Source organism: Rhinolophus sinicus, chromosome 4 (assembly GCF_057876585.1).
Source record: "Rhinolophus sinicus isolate RSI-liver-muscle chromosome 4, RSI-T2T, whole genome shotgun sequence".
Classification (NCBI taxonomy): Eukaryota; Metazoa; Chordata; class Mammalia; order Chiroptera; family Rhinolophidae; genus Rhinolophus; species Rhinolophus sinicus.
The window spans coordinates 43355899-43377736 of NC_142504.1; the positions used below are offsets into that span (position 1 = coordinate 43355899).

At 38.2% G+C, this 21838-nt stretch overlaps 1 protein-coding gene across 1 annotated transcript in view; it reads left to right on the plus strand.

Annotated features, from left to right (window-relative positions):
• The window catches only part of SEMA3C (semaphorin 3C), a 182571-nt gene that overhangs the window by 78292 nt on the left and 82441 nt on the right, over window positions 1–21838 (plus strand). The window contains exons 3-4 of the mRNA XM_019746909.3: window positions 10459–10619; window positions 11718–11780. Coding sequence (XP_019602468.2) covers window positions 10459–10619; window positions 11718–11780 — 224 coding nt within the window. The remainder of the gene's footprint in view (window positions 1–10458; window positions 10620–11717; window positions 11781–21838) is intronic.

Here is a 21838-nt window from a genome sequence, read left to right on the forward strand (position 1 = left end):
CCTGTCTTTCATCATACTTTGTACATTTATTACTGGGATTATTAGTTTAATAGCTAGAGTGGTTCAACCAGTACTTGCTGGATAAAGAAATAAGGTCGAGCACTTCTTCTGTTTAAGATTTCCCTGTTATTTCCAGGAAGACTTATTCTTCCTTCTTCAAAGTCTCCTTAATTTCCTGAGCCATCTTCTTGTACTGCAATTGTTTGTGCACCTCCATTCTATAATATTCACTTTGAGGTGGGAAAACGAGAATTTTCATCTTTTTACCTGACTTATATACTATCTATTGAATGTTTGAATAAATATATACCTCATAGAATATTTTAATTTTGTGTAGAGCCTGCTGTATTATATGAAATGTAAGCTTTATCATAGAGAACTGTGGCATTAAGGGTCAGAGAACTTTATGGGGGAGAAATGAGTCTGTGCTCCGCACATGGAATCTTCTAGTACTCTCGGCTGTAAGCAGATATGCTGGGTAGAAGTTCCCACTGGAAACTACAATGTATCCAAAGGAAACTTAATTGAAAACATGGAAAGCCAACAAATTGTATAAATTGTGCAATAGGTAAGTGTTAACTCTGTAAAAATCTTTCCATATGATAGTTCAGTGTTGTCACTTTAGGGATCAGAGTGGGGGAGTGGGTGTATGGTGCTCTGTGCCATGGGATTTGGCTGGCATGATACGCCCTGTCAGCTCTTCACCCCTGCCTACTGCTCGTATGTTGGTCTGAGGTACCATCTCTCTGTCTTTAAATTTCTGTGTCTCACCATCCAAGGACTTTCAGTGTTGATATTTTAAAATATTTCCTCCTAACTTATTTTCTATGAAGAATTTTTAGCAACTGTTTTCATTAGCCTGAGAAAATGTTTTCCGTATCTTTAAATCTCTACATAAACAATTAGAATGACAGCGTAATATGCTATTTAGAAGTACACTAATGTACACCATTCTCCAGTTCCAATTGTTATTATATCCCTCTATTTATTTATTTATTTATTTGTTTATTTATTTGTTTATTTACTTACTTATTTGACGTTCTCTTGTTACATTTCTGCTTTTGTTTTGCTGACCACCTGGGATTGGTATTCTCACCTTGGATCCACTGTTTTTTAATACTTTGCCCAAAGCAGCTTTTCCAGATGTGTCAAGAGCTCTAGAAAAGAGGTGTCAGATGAAGGGTTTTCTTCCTCTACAAGTTTATCTCACTTGTTTACATCGCAAGTGGACACTCTGAAACTGAGGCCTGCCTGGCAGTAGAAAGCTCTCCATACCGTCCTCTACAGCTTAGCGATGGGTTCAGATTTGGTTCTACTTTCCAGAAGTTACTTTCTTCCAGTTCAGAGATGCTCAAGACCTCTTAACTATTCCATAATTGCATATTCTGCATAGAGCTAGAATCCAGCCACCACTTCCCATACAAGGAGCCAAAGATTGTCACCTAACATCATAGAAATCTGCTTTCATGTCACCCAAGTGAGTTTAGAGGAAGGGAATTCAGAATTTATAATTTTCCAGTTTACTTAACTATACAGCACAAATAGAATATGCTTTAGGTATGGGGAAAGTCTTGGGTTTTGGTTAAGCTTTATTTCTTCAGAAAAGACACACTTGTGATCATGCTTTTAAAATAAGTTTTTAAATAAACTATTTTTTCCTGTAGATTTATAGTGATATGAAGGATTGTATTAGCTTTATGGATATTCTGCATCAGTAGATGACACTTGTAAAGTGTGAAAAAGGTATTATTTTCATGGACATTTTTATTGTTGCAGGGAACATTAGAGATCATTCTGGTTAATAAATAATCTCATTCTTACTTTTGTAGATATAAGACTTAGGTGGGGAATCCCCAGTTTGCTAATTCAAAAATTGCCCCTCAATTCACCTTATCTTTTAATAGTAATACATTTTTATGAACACCCCAATTTTTGGAATTTGATAGCATTTTTTCTCATCTTGTTGGTTGATGATCATAATTTTTAACGCTTTATGCTTATAATTTTTAACCAAGTTTAAAAGATCATAAAATTCAATATAGCAAAAACAAGGTAGAATATGAATGAACAAAGAACTTTGTCTCATATTCCGAGATAGCTCAGCTGCAGAACTTACAGAAGACAGAGTGGCTCTTGGCAAGTCATACAGTGTAGTCCCCATCCCCAAATCTATGGCATTTTAGACCATGTCAAATGATATTCCACTTCCAGACAGCCTTTAAGAGAAAACCACAAAGGGAAATGGAACCACAAAAGTAAATATCAGCACGCCTGAGACCTGACCTTATCTAGAGGATCAAGGAAGGCTTTATGAAGAGTTTAAATTATATTGAAGCTACTGCTTGAGTTATGACTAGGAGTTAGAAAAAAATCTGGAAGAATCCTCTCAGCAGGAGGAAGAACACATACAAAGGCCCTGAGGCAGAAAGAAGGAAGGCAAGTCTGAAGATGTGAAAAGAAGACCAGAAGGGCAAGAACACTAAGAAAATAGGCAAATATAGTCGTGATGGTTGAGATTTTTGAGTGAGGTAATCTCAAACAAGATCATGGCAGGACTTAAAGGCCATGTGAAGAAGTTTGGATTTTGTTCTAAAAGTAATGGAAAACCCAAGACAAGATGAGGGAGTTTAAAAGTACAGTGACTGTATAATTTAACATTCAAACCATGAATCTTTTGGGTGCAAAGGAAGCACTATGTGCTGAGAAAACAGCCACGGACTGGATTGCCTGGGACAAACCAGGATGAGAATCATCCTCCCCAAAGGCTCCTGGATACAGGCTAATTTTCCCTCGTAATGGAACGCCCGGGAGATACATTCTGTATTCACTGTTGCACTTGACTGGCCAGGCTCACTGAACAGAACTGTTCTCCTTATTCTTTCTTTCGTCCTTTTGGCATTTTGTTCCCACTCAGCTAATCATGCCCATCCATCCAAAAACAGAAAAGTGGAACCTTTTACCTTCTACACGAGACTTTGACTCTTCACTCTCACATCCATGTAGCCTTTCTCACATTTGCTATGACGATTTAGTGAGAACAGCATCTCTGAGAATTTTATCATTCTCAAGTTGTCAGAGCATAGTCTCCCCATTCCCCACCTTGCTCCCCAAGCTGACAGAAAATTTGAGAAGCTGAGGCGCTTTTTATGCTGCGTTTCATGCTTCACAGACTCATGTGCAGGGGAAAGAACGTGATAGAAACCCCAACATGTAGGTGTTGAAATGGTCTGTATGATTTGAAAAACAAGAGGGTATGGGATTGCATTCACAGATTAAGCACCCCACCCTGCTTTGAATCATGGCTTTAGAGGCTTCTACTCTTCACTTTATGACCTTGCTTAGATTGCTAGAATTAGCTGAATTTTAGTGTCTTTCTGTGTGGAACAGGCATAATGTCAAGGCCTAATGCAAAGGCTTAGAATGCAAATTAAATGAAATAATTTTATAAAGACCTAGAAAAGTCACTCCTATTGGTAAACCCACAAACCGTAGTTATTTGCAACTCTTATTTTTGAGCAAGTGTGTGTTTTTTTTTTTTTTTAACAACATGCTTTCTGGTCTCTCTCTGCCTTAGGAATTAGGAGCTGTTACAGTCCGCCTGAAGTTATACTGCTTTTGTCTTTATCTGCCTGTTTGTCCTGAAAGGACAGGTGAAGTTCAGTTTCTAATCCAGTTTCAAAATAGCCTCAGGGAAAGGTTGGGTCACTTAAGCCCATTCTACTTAATTCTTCTGAGATAACAAATTTAGGGGAGGGAATTATTCTGTGGGTAGCAATATCTCTGAACTAAAAGATATCCTAAGGATTTAGTTCTTTGAAATCTGGATGTCCATTCTGCCTGAGGGAGAGCTGAGGTTTAGGGTGAGAATTTCAGGTGGGCTAGCCAAACAGAACACAGTTGTGGGGCACGTAATGATGGAGGTTTCAAAGACCACATATACCACAGCATTCCCACAAGATTATAATGGATTATCAGCAAAAAATTTGTGATGTTGAAAGAAAAGGCTGGACCCAACTAAAGTACTGACTTTACTGCTAGTTCTCAGTGGTTTAAACAGACGAGGAAGCTCAACACGCTGTCCGCCCACCATGCTGACCGCTGGGACAAAGAGTTGTCCAGGGAGGCAGAGGAGCAGGCTGGGCAGCAAGGGAGCCAGAAGCGCCCCCTGCATGCACAGACCCACAGCCACGTACACACACTCATGTGCACACACTCACTTGCCTTCCTCCCTCTCTTTCCTTCTCTCTCCTTCCCTCTCCTCCCCGTCTCCCTCTTATACTCATCTCCAGCTTTATCTCCCCGGATCTCTTTTGATGTTCTCTCCCTTTCTCTCCCCTTCTCTCCCTTCTCTCTCTCCCTTTCTTCCTCTCTCCTCCTGACATCTACTCTCCCCGCCAGGGTGCCTCTCTCCACAGCCCTCCTCTTGCATCTCCAGGGCTTGTGGGTGGATATGCACAGCTTCTACTATACCTTTTCTGTTCAGATACACAAATACCATTGTGTTACAGTTGCCTACAATATTCAGTACAGTAACCTGCTGTACAGTTTTATAGCCTAGGAACAACAGGCTATATCACGTAGCCTAGGTGTGTAGTGGGCTGTACCACTAGGTTTGTGTAAGCACTCTATGACAAAACCGCCTACAGATTCCTTTCTCAGAATGTATCTCCATCGTTAAGTGATGCATGACTGTAACAGAATGTATGGTGAGATTTGGAATTGTCATAAGCTCATGGTATCTTCATATATTTACATCCGCTTATTTGAGCAACTATCTAGCCTGCAGTGATAAGAGCTCAATAAAGGTGTATTAAATACATAAATTAATAGCACATCAAGAACTTTAAATATAATTAATGGATAACCATTGCATATGCTTCTAATAGAGAGACCCCTTCGAGTTGATTTTCAATCAAGTAATCTTTTGTTTATTTTTGAAATCCATAAAAGGCCAAAGGTAATTTAGAATTCTGTGTAAATGAGTCCCCCTTCTCACAGTTTAACAAATATACATTATTCATAAAAAGGACCCTAGACTCTCTGCCCTTCTCCACCAAAGTCACATTTCTGAGCACATGAATGAGTTCTTATTGACTTAAGTCATTTCAGATGTGAAGATCATTGAGTGGGTTAACAGAGAACAAAGGTTAGTACTTACTGTGGTTCAGGATAGAGTGTTATTGACAGAAAGAATGTATTATTGTATATTAAGCGATGCTGTAATGCTATAGCCGTGTGTTAACTATATTCAGGTGGACCCAGAAACTTACTTTGCTAGGGTTTATATTTTGGGGGAAATGTAGTTTCTTCCAGCCTTGGTTAAATTCGCAAGGTTTACAGTAATTTCTATTACAAAGAAAAGTCCTTTTCAGTACATGAATTTCAGGTAAGCATATTGTGCTGCAAATTTCCCCTCAGAGAACACTGACATGGAGAGCATTACAGTAATTTTCCATCATAGAATGCTACATAATGTAGATTTCAGGATAGAAGCATACAGGGTTGTTGTTTTTTTGTTTGTTTGTTTGTTTTGTTTTGTTTTTTAATACTGTTTCCCAGGAGATTTTCCCAGGGATTTACACTGCCCTTTATGGGTCCAGTGCATTTTCTGATTCCACATACTCTCAGCCAAAGTTCCTGCTCGATCAGCCGAGCATGTCCTGAGAAAGAACACAACTAGTTGTACCTCCAGTGCTGTAAAAAAGGATGACATCATTATTAAGATTTAAAGAACTGTAGGTCAGTGCCACTGTTTCACTTGCTTAGATGACAAACCAGTCATTGTGATTTCTTTCTCTCTGTAGCCACATCATTAAATCAGTCATTTTTCTCTGTGGCCAAATCATTGAATCATTCACTGACTTAAGTTGGACCTACATTAAACCAAAATAATGGATTCTTCAGTGATTCTTTTTATAGATAAAAATCCTCGCTGCTTTGAACTCATCTTTATATTCTCAAAAAAAAAAAGAAAAATGTTTGTTATTTTTGTGTGTGTGTGTGTTTCCCAGGCCCCAAAGTTCAATTATGGCTAACTAACAGCACTTTAACAAAATAGCCTTGGTTTCTAGGCTTCTAACAGGGGCACTTCTAAAGTAAATCTTCCTTGGTTAACAGCTGTCAACTGTCAATGCGTTAAAGGTAATTAAATTTGAACATAGCTTTATGGCTCAGAAAAATAGATAAAATCCTTGGACCAGAAAGGTCTTAAGTTAATGCACTTATTACTCCCTCTGGTATCTGAATTAATGCAAGAAATTGATTATTTTCTAATGAAACAGGTAAAGAGGAGAACTGGCATCGTTTGTTACCAGTAGAATTCAGTTGAGGCTATTTTCCCAGTTGAAATCACACTCTTGGTTTTGTTTTATTACAAATTAGGAAGAGATGGGAAAAGAAAAGAAAACAAAACAAAACAGCGTTTTGAAAAAAATACCCAAACTAAACAAACCATGATGAGAACATAGTAGTCAACGGCTGTGAACATTCCAAAAATGTATCAGTTAGTAAGGATTTCAAAAACAGGAAATGAAAACCTCAATGCAAGGTGCCTAAAAACATGCAAGGATTTTTGAAAATATTATATAACGTAAGTAATCCAGTTATCGAGTCTGTTCCTGGGTTAGTTCAGAGGTTAAAGGATTTCTTAAGGAACTTGGTTTTTTTGTTTTGTAAATTTCTGCTTGCCATTCTTAGCTAGTAATCTTCTTGGTAGCTGCAGCTGCTACAGGTATCCTGTGTTCACATACCAGTGTCCAGAGGCAGGAAGAGAAATCACTTCTTTCTTTGAGCCAGTTTTTAAGACCCAAGAAACCTCTTGCAATACCCCTGCAGGAAGCTCCCCTTTAAATCTCATTGACCAGAACTTGCTGCATTTAAACCACTCACTGGCTGGGGGTGGGACCAGTATGGTTATAGATCAGCTCTGCCAACAGGAGAGAAAGGAAAATGTCTTTTAGACAAAGGGTCAACGGTGTCTCCACTGAAAAGAGCATACATTGATCCTTGGTTATGGCCGGTGCTAGAACATCCTTTGAGCTATGTGTTAATGTAAGCAATTTATACATGAGGAAATCAAAACTAGGAGAAGTTAGGTAGCTATCTTAAAATTGCATGTTTAGTAAGTGATGAAGCTGAGATTTCAACTCAGAATTGTATGACTCCAATTCTGTTATCGCTCCACAATATCACACTATTACCTCTACACCATGATTCGCTCTCAGTTTCAATTACAGAGCTACTGTCTTTGGATCTAACAATCAATTCATCTCTTTGCTTGGCTTTCACTTCAGATTTACTCTTCCTCAAAGCTATGTGCTTGTTCTGAGAGCTTCACACAATTCATGAGAAGAATTGGAAATCTCTACTGGCAGATTTGATATTTCTAATGGCAAACTGGTTGTCTAAATTTACATGTTCATGAGACATGTCTGTTTTTATTTGAATTTAATCTACCAACATTCAGGTAATCTCTCCCCCAAAGAAATTTTGAATCCCCCCAAAGTAATAAAGGCACGTTCATTTCTCCTGTTCTTAGTTTACAAGTTTGGGGAGGGGAGCATTTATATCTTCCTTTTACCCCAAGACAAACTTTATATAAAGTCATTCCAAATCATTTATTTTATGCATTCCTCACATCAACTCTTCCCTTTCATTTCTAGCATATCAGGTCTTTATAGACATCATATCTGGAACATCTCTTAGTTTTCTAGTCTCACATACTCCAAAATTACCATGCACACTCAAAAAATTACTTTCCTTAAAAATGATTTTATGTTACTCGTCTGCTCAAATAATTTGAGTAGATTATTCTACATGTGAAAAATATGAAATATTAAATATATTAATAAATATAAATCAGGAAATGTAGTGCTCCGTATTTTCTCCCCGTGGAAGAAATTGTTCTACTTATTTTGCTGGCTGAAGCTGAATGTCTTCTGCCACATCCTAACAACAGGTAACCCATGTAAACCCATGGCACTACAGGACAGGCACCCTTTGAGCACTTGATGTACATTAACAATGAAACCTCACAACACCCCTACTATGTAGGTACTGTTATTATTCTGACTTTACAGATGAAAACACTGGAGTACAGAGGCATAAAGACCTGTGCCAAGTACATAAAGAAATGAAATGGCAGAGCCAGGATTCAGATTCCAGTGGCTAGTGCCAGAGGCCATGAACTCAGCCACGCTTTATGTCTTTCATCTGGAGAGTTATTTATTGAAGAGGTATTTGTTGAACATCTATTCTGCACCCTACGCTATACCCTACTCTTGATGTGTTTTACAGAAAAATTACACAACCATGAATCTGCACCGTGGGATAAAAGTAAGCTGTATAAATACCTTGGATTTTAGTCAAAATCAAGGCAGCCTGTGTCTTCTCCAACCTTTGAGTGGCGTTTGTTGGATTCTTTCTTCTCTCTTATGTTCTGAGCATTTGGATTTTCTTTCCTATGTCAGCAATAACCTCTGGTCTCGCAGGAGCTGACCTTTTTCCCGATGAAATTCACTACACTTTCTTGCTCTCCTCCTGAAGGAAGCTGTTCCAGTTCCTAGGCCCGTGGCACAACCACTGCCAACCGCACTGCCTGTCTGTGATGCCTCGTGGGTCCCAGTGCTCGGTTTGCACGCTGCACAGTGCTCAGCATCTCAGATCCCCCGTTTCCAAAGATTTGTCTGTAGTGCCTTGTTTAAATAATCTTTCAGTGTATTTTGTTCTTCTTCCCTCTCATGATCGACTGCTCAAGATTCTTCTGAAATAGTTTTTCTAATTTCTTAATAGTTTTTTTCACATAAAAAGTTCTGTACTTTACTGTCAGATGGAAAGAATATTAGAGCTTATCTTTTAAGGTCGTCTGTTAGTAATTTTAGGGATCTTGCTCCTTAAATTAAAAAAAAAAGAAGGAAAAACTAGGAAAATATTTGTATGTATTTTATCTAATTCCATATGTTCTTATAACATGATTCAAACTTGATAATATTAATGCCAATAGTAATAATCATTAGACTTTATTGAATACTTCCTCTGCCACTCATTTAAAATATTTGCGTGTGTTAAATCAATTAATTTCCACGGGAACTCTCGGTAGAAGGCACTATTATTGTAGTGTTTTACAAATGAGGAAATTAGGCACAGAAAGGCTAAGTAACTTGTTCAATGTCACAGGAAGTTAGATGCCATAGCCTGGCTTCATAATCTCAGTGCTATTCCCATGGCGTTTTCAGATTATTGGCTAGATATATAAGTCCTTGAAAAATATTATGGCAGATATTCTAAACCGATGTTCCCAGAAAACAGGTTAGATGTGTGCCTTCTCTCTATCTTCACAGGGAAAATATGGCCCAAGTGCTCACAGAATGTAGTTCATGGTGTCCTATAAGAATTGTTACAATTTCCAATTTTGGTTTAAGTCACACCACAGCCCTTTCAGAATTTCTAGAAATGTATTTGTTATTCAATGACTGAAAATTTAGAAATAGTTCATCATTGAAACAGAAATCCCTGAAAGCAGATACTTTTGTAGAATTTGTCATTCTGTTAAGATCATAATTAAAAGAACAAAGAATGAATGGAAAAGTCTTAAATTGTGCAAAAGAGCATTTTGACATTAAAGAAAATTGTATCTGCTATAGTTGTTATTGATTTTTTTAAAATTTTATTGTCGTGGTGAATTCATTGTCTTCAATGTTGAACTATACAGGCACATTTAATATAAAAGAAGGTAAATGACGATGAGTCACTGATCATTGAGATACTGAAATTGAAAATTCAGAACATCTGAAAATTCGTATTTTTCCTTTATATATATATATATATATATATATATATATATATATATATATATATATATATATATAAGCATTCTGTCATTTAAACATTGCCTTCTGAATGAGGTGTAACGGGAAAAAGTAAGTTTCTTTTAAACTAATTTATAGAAAAATATGTTACACTTGTTAGAATTATGTCAGGAAGTAAGGTAAATCTTTAGGAAATAATCGTGAAACAATGTATTGCGTTCAACAATAAAACATTAAGAGAGGCTAGGAAGATATTAACACTGTCATTGTTTGTTTGTCGGTTAGTTGGGGTTCTTTTGTGTTTAGTCTGCTCCCTTACTATATATTTTTTTGTTGATCTGTTTTAACTAGTTTTGAGCTGATAACAACAACCAGGAATAAAACTGAGTTGAGATTGCTCCAAAATGTGAATAATTTTATGATCAAATCGTATCACCATAAACTTTAACACTGCATTCATTGATTTATGTTTTACTTCAGCATAGAGGCAATAAATAAACATTTCTTCAGAAACAGCTCTTTTAAAATTAATTTAGGAGGAAAAGGTGTCTTTACTTTTTTGGTAAATGTTTCTATAAAGTAATTTTCATTAAAATAATAGAATCATAGAACCAAGGTGCTCTGTTTTCACTTGTGTTGTTCCCTGTTTTAGAGCTTCGAGAAACCAAGACTTCCGAACATTTCAGCCTGTCCCACCACCCTTTAGACTACAGGATATTATTAATGGATGAAGATCAGGACCGGATCTATGTGGGCAGCAAAGATCACATTCTTTCCTTGAATATTAACAATATAAGTCAAGAACCTTTGAGTGTAAGTTTATTACTTTCACGAGGGCAGTGTTGATCCCCATGTGTCCTTTTTTCTTTAAAAACTTCAAATACAATGAAAATATTATGTATTTTATTAGAACAATAGAGAATACAGGCCACACGTTAATAAGTAATCGGAAGGTAGTACTTATTTCAAGGACCGAAAATATAATCAATTCAATTCTCCTTGTCTGATTTCATAGTTTTTAACAATCTAAAACCTGAAGCTAAATGACAAAGTATTTCCTGTATATACAGCTATAGAAAGAAAAAGAGAAAAGCACGGAGTATAGCATGAAAAAAATGGTCAAATTAAAGGAAGAGCTACCTCATCTTCTGTGTGGAATCCAAGAATACCTTAAAAGAAGCCACATTATTAAATGCCTGTTCTATGATCAGTGTGGCCTGTGTTTATCATTCTGCTTCACAACAAGGAAATAAATTGAGGTTCACTGGCGTAAAGAAATGAAAGTAGATTAATTATAAATTTATTACAGCAAGGAGATTTCTGAACTTATTATTTTAACAATCGGCAATGGACAAGTAAAAAGTATAATCACTGCCAGATCTGACCCAAGGCTATAATGACTTGGAATGCTAATACAGTTTCAGAGAGGTACTCTCTTATATTTTTATCCAAGTTGTTTTAGCTGTTGACATACCTAGGGGCCCATTTTAAGGAATTCTACCAGCCCGAATGTGTGGTTTACCAAAAATAATATTAAACTGAGATGGCAATATAAATGTAAATTCATTGTGATATAAGCAGTTGGGAAAAGTGGACTATAAATCAAAAAGAAGGAAATATATGTTACATTGTACACATTAATGGCATTATGTTCATATTATACCATTAGTAAATGGGCACATAATATTGAAAGGCTGTTGTTGAAAGCAAAATTAATGGAAGGAATAAAAACATAACTTTTAGAATAAAATAAGAAAATATTAAGTTCATAAAATGAAAGAAGAAAGCATTTTGAAACATGAACATAGATATACCTTACAAAAATCTGTTAGCATAAAGTAAATGAAGAGCATTGAGCTGTCATATATACAAGTGAGATTTATACAATCTTTATTTTCCTTTTCTGAGCAGGTTTTCTGGCCAGCATCTACAATCAAGGTCGAAGAGTGCAAAATGGCTGGCAAAGATCCCACAGTGAGTGCTTTAAAAAAAACATAACTTAAATATTTGGTCTTTGAATCCATGTACCTTGAGTGCAGCCAAGAGTGAGACAACGGGTGTTGGTGCTTTAAATCCTCTGCTGGACGCATGGTAAAAAATGTAAATGCAAAACGATTGGAACTCTTACACACTGTAATTTAGGAATCCCTGACTGGGTAAAAATTTCCTGCTTTGCTTTCATTATTGCACCCTGACACTTTTCATGATGGATTTCAGTAATAACCCTTGTTCCAAGTGGATCCAACCTGTGGAATTCTCAGCAGGCTGCTGAAATAATGATAATGCAACTATCTGGATCAAGTCCCAGATACCATGTGGGCTTTTTTGAAGAAAGATTCTCAGCAAAAGGGTTGTGGTTAGCCAGCACATTCCAGAAGCATAAATCAGTAGTGATGACTGGTATCTTGATTAATTAAAATTAACCAAAAAGCCGAAGAACAAAAGCCGGGACAGATAATGAATATCAATTTTCAGTGTGTAACACTTGTACAAATCATGTTCCTTTAGGTAGGAGTCCATATAGAGTCAAGGAATATCTCTGTATTGATTCCTATAAACATCTTGCTGAAACTGACAGACTTCTTGAATATTATAAGAGAAATATATGGAGCAGATCTTTAATGCACGCAACCATTTGATGTTTATAATGAACCATATATGTCATTTCACCTTCTTATCTCAAATCATGAAAAATAACACAATGGATCCAAGTATCAAAATCACCGAATCTTATACAAATGACTTGGTAAAAAAGTTTCTACATTCATCTATTCATTCTTTCAATCATTCATTTAACACATATTGACTGATCATCTATTAATGCATCTAGCATAGTATTAATTTTGTGCCAAAATAGACATATTTGGTTCTCATCAACTTTATTATCTTGTTGGAGATGTCAACATTAATCAAATAAGCATGGAAACACATGATAATGCAGGTATGAGATTGAAATATGGTGAATGGGTAGCAAAATTAGTAAGTGTACACACACACACACACACACACACACACAATTAGATCTGAGGTCATAACAAATAATAGCCTTGACTTAATGTCAAAACTTTTGACTAAACCCATCATTATAAGTGTACAGGTAAGAAATGCTGATTTCAGGGACAAGGCTGTGCCCTGAGTTGGTGACATTTCGGAGATTCATCAGGTTGGTTCCAACAAGGGAAAGACTAATCCTTATGGAGAGAGAAACCGTGGAAACTTATTTTCATTGCCTCTTAACTGTCCCAGGCAGAAGATTCTGAAAAGGTCACTCTCAAGCCTGGGCCCCAGAAGACCCTGGAGTGTAGAATCTCTGGGTCTCAATGGAGGGTGTTCTTGGCAAGAGGTCTCACCAGGAGTGACTCGGCTCTGGGTCTCACCTGTTCAGTTTCACAATTCACTTTATAAGAGGAATTTTAAAGTGGGCGGAAGGAGCTTGCAGGAGCACATTTGGTACCCATAGGATTTTCTGGACCACAATCTAGAGGAAAAAATGGAGAAAAATGTGGAAGAAACATTCAAAAGCATACATTACAATTGCCTCCTGGGGAACCAACAGTAGAATGAAGTATAATGCTGTAGAGTACTTTTTTTTTTTCTTGTTTTGTCCCGTGAAGCTATTATTTCCTTAATTATGCATGAATTAAACTATTTTCTTTCACTCTCTAATGTGTATATTTTTCTAACTGATTTGTATCTGATCATGACTTGCTTTTTGCCACAATAATATCCTGTGGCTATAATTATAGGATTTAATTGTCCTTTGTTCAAAAAGATTTTTATTTTCCATTCATACAAACTACCACAGGCAGATTATGTAGGATTTGGATTCCTTTTCACATTCTCATTCCAAAAATTGCTGTTGATTTTCTGAAGAATCTTAGCCAACTCATTTGAGTTCTTTCTTCCTTTGGCAAAATAGAAATGCTCTGTCAATTGCATTCTTATAAATAAAAGTCATTAGATGAAATCTTCAGCACATGCTTATGTTTTCCCGTAGTTTCACCATGCTGTAATATCATTCACAGATATCTTTAAATTCTGCTTCACAGCCAATTAGTACACACAACATGAGTAACTGGTGGAGGATTCTGCTCTAGTACAGCCAACATTGTTGGGTCCTGGGGAATAATAATCAAGCTAACTCTTTCAAATACATGTTCTGTCTACGTGAGAGAAGAGAATGTTTGACAAATCCGTCTCATTTCACGCATGTCCTTTAATTAGACTACAGGAAAAAGGCCAGTGGTAGAAAAATGAAGCTAAATAAGTCTGTAGACATTCTACAGAACAACATATTTTCATTACACTTTTCAATGAAACCACGTATTTAAAAAAATCTCAACTCTTTTGGCATAAATATCTTAAATATCTAATTACTTCATATTTTATATAATTACTTCATATTCCCACATTTTAAAAAAATGCGGAACTGAATATTTTAATTGGCACGGATCAGTTATTGTGAAGAAACCAGAGATGAATAAGTTGGAGTTACTACCGTTAAGAGTCTTTACAATATACTAGAGATTCTGAGGCATATATGCAATAATTATCAAATAACAATAGCCAACATTTAATGGAATGGGCAAAGCACTATTCTAAGTGCCTTATTTTAATCCTCATAACAATGCTACAAGATGGATGTTATTAAAACAATGAAACTGAATCACTAAGACAGTGAGGAACTTACTCAAAGCTGCATTGCTAGCAAGTGGGGGCCACTGTCTGACAGGCACATATGGCTCTAGATCCTGCACCCTTAGCAGATAAAACATGCTGCCTCCCCAGGAAGAATATGGTCAATGTTCAGGAAATACCTGAGAGGCAAAGAAAAAAACACATTGTAGCTGGGATGCTTAGGAAAGACTTGATAGACCTGTGGCAACTATGTGGTCTTGTGCTAACCTTTCCCCTTATTTTATTTTAATGATACTGTTACCCTTTCCCTCTTTCAGCCTTTGTTACATGCTACATGTAATTCTCTTGTTGTTTAATTATCTTCCTATATTTTTAGCCTGGGAATCGTCTACTCATTCTTTCAAGAGAGTGCAGATGTCACTTCTCTGGAGAGGATTTTCTCCCCACCTGGGACTGAGCTGGCTTTCCTCTGTGTGCCTGCACATGAAACACTCTAGCACTTACTTCACCACGTTTTTTAGCTGTAACTCTCCCCTCATGATTGGAAATACTTTGTAGTAAGTGTCAGTATCCCCAGGGCTCAGGTCTGTATCTAGCTACTTCATAAAATTTAAACAAGATCTGGAAAAAAAAAAATGGAGATGGAAGCAAGCAAGCATGGGAATCTGTTCCAAGTGATTGTCAGATGTTGATGGATCCACACAGTGGATGATGAATTTATTAATGCCCTTAGATTAATAATGTTTGTTGTAAATTTGTTACACACATATTTTATGCATATTATTTATGCACATTTTGATTAATTGGAAAAATTTGCTTTTTAAGTGTTATATTAATCATCTAAGCAAAACATAAACTAGTGATAATTAAAATCCATACTGCTGTAACAACTGAAAGAAAAAATAAAACCCAGAATCAAGCACCTTAGTCCTTGAAATTTTTTATTTACATCAAATTTTAAAGTTATAAAAAATAACAATTATTTGAAAATAATTCAATATAATTTAAAATTTGACCCCAGGGAATATGTCATAATACTATAATTACCTAATGCTTATAAAGAAAAAAAAATGATCTTGGTGGGAGTGTAGCTAATTTTCTGCCTCAGCTAAAGAGACTATAACCTATCTCCCATTTTCTTTTCTACTCCAATGTATTCACATTCTTACATGCTCCATTTATTTCTAAATGTTAATATGTTACTCATGTTCTAAATACATTGAGCTTAAATGATAGGACATGCTGTTAAATATATCCAATGAGATCGGGTATAATGATTGTTCTAAGTAAATACTGTAAGATATTGGAAAATTAAGCTGGATTACATTTATTTAGGCATATAAGATATATATTCATTACATGCACACAATGTCAAACTTAATTTGTTAATTGTAAAGTATCAGTTTCCCTTTTTCTTGTGACTAGAGGGTCCTAAATACTGGAAAATAGATTTTCTTTAGTAATACACTTACCAAAATACCTTGATTTATTTCCCAAAACAAAGAAGTGTAGGTCAGGAAGAAAAAATGATGTAATTTTTTTCCCCAGTACATAATATGGGCCATGAAATCTCAGTATTTAAAGCCCGATTCACCTGTACTCCAGGATATATTTTTAAAAACATCTATTTTTAAATTATATAACTAATATATGTTCGATACAGAATCTTTGAAGGCCTAGAAAAGCATGTGGAAAGCAACATAAAACAATCTCTTATTAGCTCTTTGACCCTGGAGACTTAACCTCTCTGTGTCTTAGTGTTCTTATCTGTATAATGGGCATACTAATAGTACCCACCTTACTGGGTTGTTAAGAGGATTAATGAGTTAATATTTGCAGAGAGTTTAGAACAGTACACAGCACACAGTAAATGGTGTATTACTGTTAAGTAAACAAAATAAATTCCATATCCAAACATAATAACTTAAAAATTGGGGGTATATCCTTTCAGCATTTTATTATATGACATATACGAGGTGGGACAATTAAGTTCACGAACTCATCCTAGAAAAAGTGCTACACACCTCATTGCTGAATATCATTATGGTCACCTTTGAAGAATTCCCCTTGGGAAGCTATGCACCGATGCCAGTGCCTAGTCCACCCTTCAAAGCAATTTTGGAACTCTTTCTGGAATGGCCATCAGAGCTGTTGTCCTATTGCACTTGATGTCTTGAATGTCAGCAAAATGTCTTCCTTTCAATATTTTCTTGATCTTCAGGTAAAGAAAGAAGTCTTTGGGGGCAAGATCAGGTGAGTAGGTAGGGTGTTCCAATACAGTTATTTGTTTACTGGCTAAAAACTCCCTCACAGACAGTGCTGTGTGAGCTGGTGCATTGTCATGATGCAAGAGCCATGAATTGCTGATGAAAATTTCAGGTCATTTTTGTCTTTTTCATGCAGGCTGTTCAGCACTACGAAATAGTAAACTTGGTTAACTGTCCAGTTGGTCCAAATTCATAATGAATAATCCCTCTGATATCAAAAAAGGTTAGCGACATCATTGCAAAAAATTCACGAACTTAGTTGTCAGACCTCATATGTATATAAATAAAATGGTATCATGTTTTGTATAATATTAGCAGCCTGATTTTTCATTCAGCATTGTACCAGGACATCGTTTTGAAACAGAGTTAAACAATAAAAAGAAAGCCTGCATGGTACTGAATTTCACTGAAATCTTGTTCCCCAACCCTTGATGAGTGTCTACTATGGTAGGGGCCTATACTCAGCTCTGTGCAGGACAAATGCCCTCTTCACCTCACAGGTTTGTACTGACAACTGGAATCAAGACTATGTGCATGTAGGAAAGAATCTAAGGTCTAACCCTGTGTGTATTTATTATGTGCCAGATACTACTTCAAATGCTTTACTGTTATATCGCTCACAACAAATATTATCATCACCATTTACAGATAAAGAGATTGAAGCACAGACAGGCTAAATAAATGTCTTGAGTTCAAATAGCTAACAAAAGATAAAGCTAGGGTTTGAACCCTGGTCAGCTGGCTCTGAGATTTGTATACTTAAATCCACTCACTATGCCCGTCTGAAGACTGTGGCGTGATGACAGACCAACTCTAATTGCCTCTCTGGTTTCATCAAACAATAATTGTCTATCCTCTCTAAGCACTGTTCCCAAGTAAATTATGCATTGTCATGCTTCCATTTTTCTGTTTGTGCTCTGTTTTCTGTTGGAATGTTCTTTCTGTATGATTTTGCCTTTCAAAATCTCTAGCTTATGCTGCACATTCAACTCCAAAGACACACGTTTCAAACCTTTGCCCCCAGTTCAGCATTACTCATTCTCCCTTCTTTCCTTCTGTAGCACACTTTGAAAAGCAAAACCCTATTTTAGCCTCTATCACACCCTAAGGTATTATACCCTCCTTTCTCTGGAAGAATTGAATGCATTCATTCCAGTGTTGTTAGCAATGTTTTCAGTGCTTGCTTACACCGCGTTCATAAATGTTTGCTGAAAGGAATTGACAGAACTGCCGTGGTCTAGGTCAGAAATAATGTGGACAGAAACTAAGACAATGGAAATGGGAAGGATCTAGGGCATGATTTTTAATACTTAACTGATTCCTTTTTCCTTTTGTGTTGTCTCTGTTGGGCGGTTCGGAGGAGTACACTGAGCATCATCAGATGGCATGGGAATCTGTCTCATGGTGAATAAACCTCTTCCTATAGAAAAGCTGGATAGTGGAGGGTAGCCCTGGTTCAAGACCACGCTCAGTTACTTACTAAACCTAGAGCATGTCGTTTAACCTCTTTGAAACTCAGTTTTTTCATTGCTAAAATGGGACTAGTACTTTGATTGGAACATTTCTTATGAGGATAGAAACAATTAACATCAAAGAATTAAGAGTTCTGTAAATATTAATAACAGTTATAGAATCTCCCCCTCTAACAACTATTAATTCTTCACACAATGACAAATTGTAAAGTGGTCAAAAGTACAAGATGTATTAGACACATCTGTGTTTGAAAATCTGCTTTACTCCTTTCTAGCCATTTGGCCTCAGGCAAGTTAAGTAAAAAAGCTATAAGCTTTATTTATCTAAAAGGGGTTGATTTGTTGTAAAAAAAAAAAAAAAATGAATGAATGTAAAGTGCCTAAGTAGTATATAATATGCTCAATAACTGTGAGATATAAAGGTAAACACTCAAACCTCCTGGGAAATAAAGGAGGTTAAATATATGTAATGACTATTGCAAAGTCCAGCACATAATAAATTCTCAACAAATATTTGCCATAATAAGCATATATAATAGGTATAGATAGATATAAACATATGCATGAAATAAGTATAATCTGTATTAAAATTTTCAAACAGATATTAGTGACTTCTTTTTTTAATTTTTACCAGTACTAGTAATTCATGAGGTAAATAGTCTACAAAACTCAAGATGTTACAGACATACCTATTACTAATAGAATTGGATTGAATTGATGTTTTATGGAAACATATTATATACATGTGGGGGCGGAGCCCCAGAGAGTAGTTTCCAGGCTCTCGGCCTCACATAGACAGGTGCTGGCTCAGGTAGTAAATGGCCAACTGTGATTGCATGGCCATCAGCTGTGGCTAGTTGGCCGTCAGCTGTAACCAGTGAGCCATTGGCCACAATATAACTGCTGTGGCTACGGAGAGGAGAGAAGGGAGAGAAGGAGAAAAAAGAATGGGGCTAGCAAGAAGATGGCGGCTGGGCTGGCAAGTGTGGATAGCGGTTTGCGGACAGTGTGTATCCAGCCTCCAGTGAGAGTATAGTGCCGCCAGAGAGAATAAAGTGGTATGACTCCCCTACCTATGGCTCCGTGGGTGTTCCTTTTTGGCCTCACCATGTCCTGCGTTCTTGTATGGGGAGCGGGAGAAGAGACCCTGCAGGCCTCCCAGCACGACAAATGGCGCAGCGAGCAGGGTCTCCCGCATGACACATGGCGTAGTCGGCAGGATATGGTGCCGGCCAAGGCTCTCCGAAAGGTAGTGGAGCAGTTTGTGCGTATGAACACCCAGTCTGAGGAAGACCAGGAGGAGCAGCTGCCGGAGAGCTGGACCCCCGTGGAGGGGTGGGAGGACGTGGACGGTTCTCACACCAGCACAGGAAAAGCCATGCAGCTGCTGGAGAGATGGAGCCCCGTGGAGAGGTGGAAAGATGTGGACGGTTCCCCAACCAGCACAGGCCAGAGAAAGCAAAGGTCGTTGCGGCCCTGTGGGCCGGGGAAGTTCCTGCTCAGGCAGCCCGGATGCAGGACTTATAGTCCCAGGAGGTAACGCTTGCTGAGTCCTCCGTAGGAGATGAGGGTGAGGTCACGGTCGTCCCTCACCCCCAGGACAGCCCTGGCGAATGACTATGGACTATGGGGAATTGCCTTCCATCCCTAATTTAATGGACTGCTTGACTGTTTGTTTGGGAACTGTTGTTAGTGGAACTGGGGGATATTTGCTTTTGTCTCTTGACTGGCCGCCATTGAGAATATGTAAGCACCTTGATTGTGAGTCGCTGTTGTTCCAGCAAGGTACCCTGAGAGGCACAGAGAGAGTGGCAGTGCGCTGAGAGGTCTGGCTGAGCCCTGAAGATACCCTGGCTGGGCCCAGGAAGTCGGGCTGTTCCCAGAGAGAGTAGTAGAGCCCTGAAGGTACCCTGGCTGTGCCCAGGAAGTCGGGCTGTTCCCAGAGAGAGTGGCGGTGCCCTGAGAAGCCCTGGCTGTGTCCAGGAAGTGTGGCTGTGCCCACAGAGAGTGGCGGTGCCCTGAGAAGCCCTGGCTGTGTCCAGGAAGTGTGGCTGTTCCCAGAGAAAGTGGCAGTGCCCTGAGAAATCCTAGCTGTGCCCGGGGAAACTAGTGGTACCCTAAGAAGTCCAGGAAGTCTGGCTGTGCCCAGGAGTACTGGTGGTGCCCTGAGAAACCCTGGCTGTGTCCGGGAAGACAGGTGGTACCCTAAGAAGTCCAGGAAGTCTGGCAGTGCCCAGGAGTACTGGTGGTGCCCTGAGAAACCCTAGCTGTGCCCGGGGAAACTAGTGGTACCCTAAGAAGTCCAGGAAGTCTGGCTGTGCCCAGGAGTACTGGTGGTGCCCTGAGAAACCCTGGCTGTGTCCGGGAAGACAGGTGGTACCCTAAGAAGTCCAGGAAGTCTGGCAGTGCCCAGGAGTACTGGTGGTGCCCTGAGAAACCCTGGCTGTGTCCGGGAAGACAGGTGGTACCCTAAGAAGTCCAGGAAGTCTGGCAGTGCCCAGAAGCACTGGTGGTGCCCTGAGAAACCCTGGCTGTGCCCAGAGAGCCTGGCTGTGTCCAGGATGTTGCGTTCACCCCCAGGCTCCTCGCACAGGTCCCCTCGCGGAAGACGCTTGTCGCGTAGATTGTGAGGCGAGAGCCTGTAGGGGTGGAGTGTGGGGGCGGAGCCCCAGAGAGTAGTTTCCAGGCTCTCGGCCTCACATAGACAGGTGCTGGCTCAGGTAGTAAATGGCCAACTGTGATTGCATGGCCATCAGCTGTGGCTAGTTGGCCGTCAGCTGTAACCAGTGAGCCATTGGCCACAATATAACTGCTGTGGCTACGGAGAGGAGAGAAGGGAGAGAAGGAGAAAAAAGAATGGGGCTAGCAAGAAGATGGCGGCTGGGCTGGCAAGTGTGGATAGCGGTTTGCGGACAGTGTGTATCCAGCCTCCAGTGAGAGTATAGTGCCGCCAGAGAGAATAAAGTGGTATGACTCCCCTACCTATGGCTCCGTGGGTGTTCCTTTTTGGCCTCACCATGTCCTGCGTTCTTGTATGGGGAGCGGGAGAAGAGACCCTGCAGGCCTCCCAGCACGACAATACAGAATACCAGAATGACTAAACTTGAATGTGAAAAGAATAAACACAAGTCTCATTGCTCACAGATACCCTTAACATAGACATATTATATATACACTGTACTTCATCTATGCTTTTTCTCTGGAAAAACACATTATCATCTGCAGTTATGTAGTCAATTTCCAGGAACCTCTATAAACAGGTGTCAAGATACAGTGACACTATGTATTTAACAAAAGTTCTTAATGTCTTAAAATAAAAATAAAGTGTATAGTCTGGTTTGTAAAATTTAATTTTGTTGACAGCGGAGTTAATGATTGATTATTTGATAACAAAAATCAATAACAGAAACATATGTATAAAATTACTACATATGAAAATAAGCATATATTTACTGTCAAGTAATAATGAACAAAAAGGAGAAAAAATATAAAATAATATGGACTTTAACTGTAACTTCTATTTTAGCAAAGCTTTTTAACTTTTCTAATAATATGAACAATAACTGTGCATTATTAAAAATTAGTAAGATACATGGTACCAAGAAGAGGGGAAAAAAATACACCTATGGTCTTTGACTACCCCTGAGAAGACCGT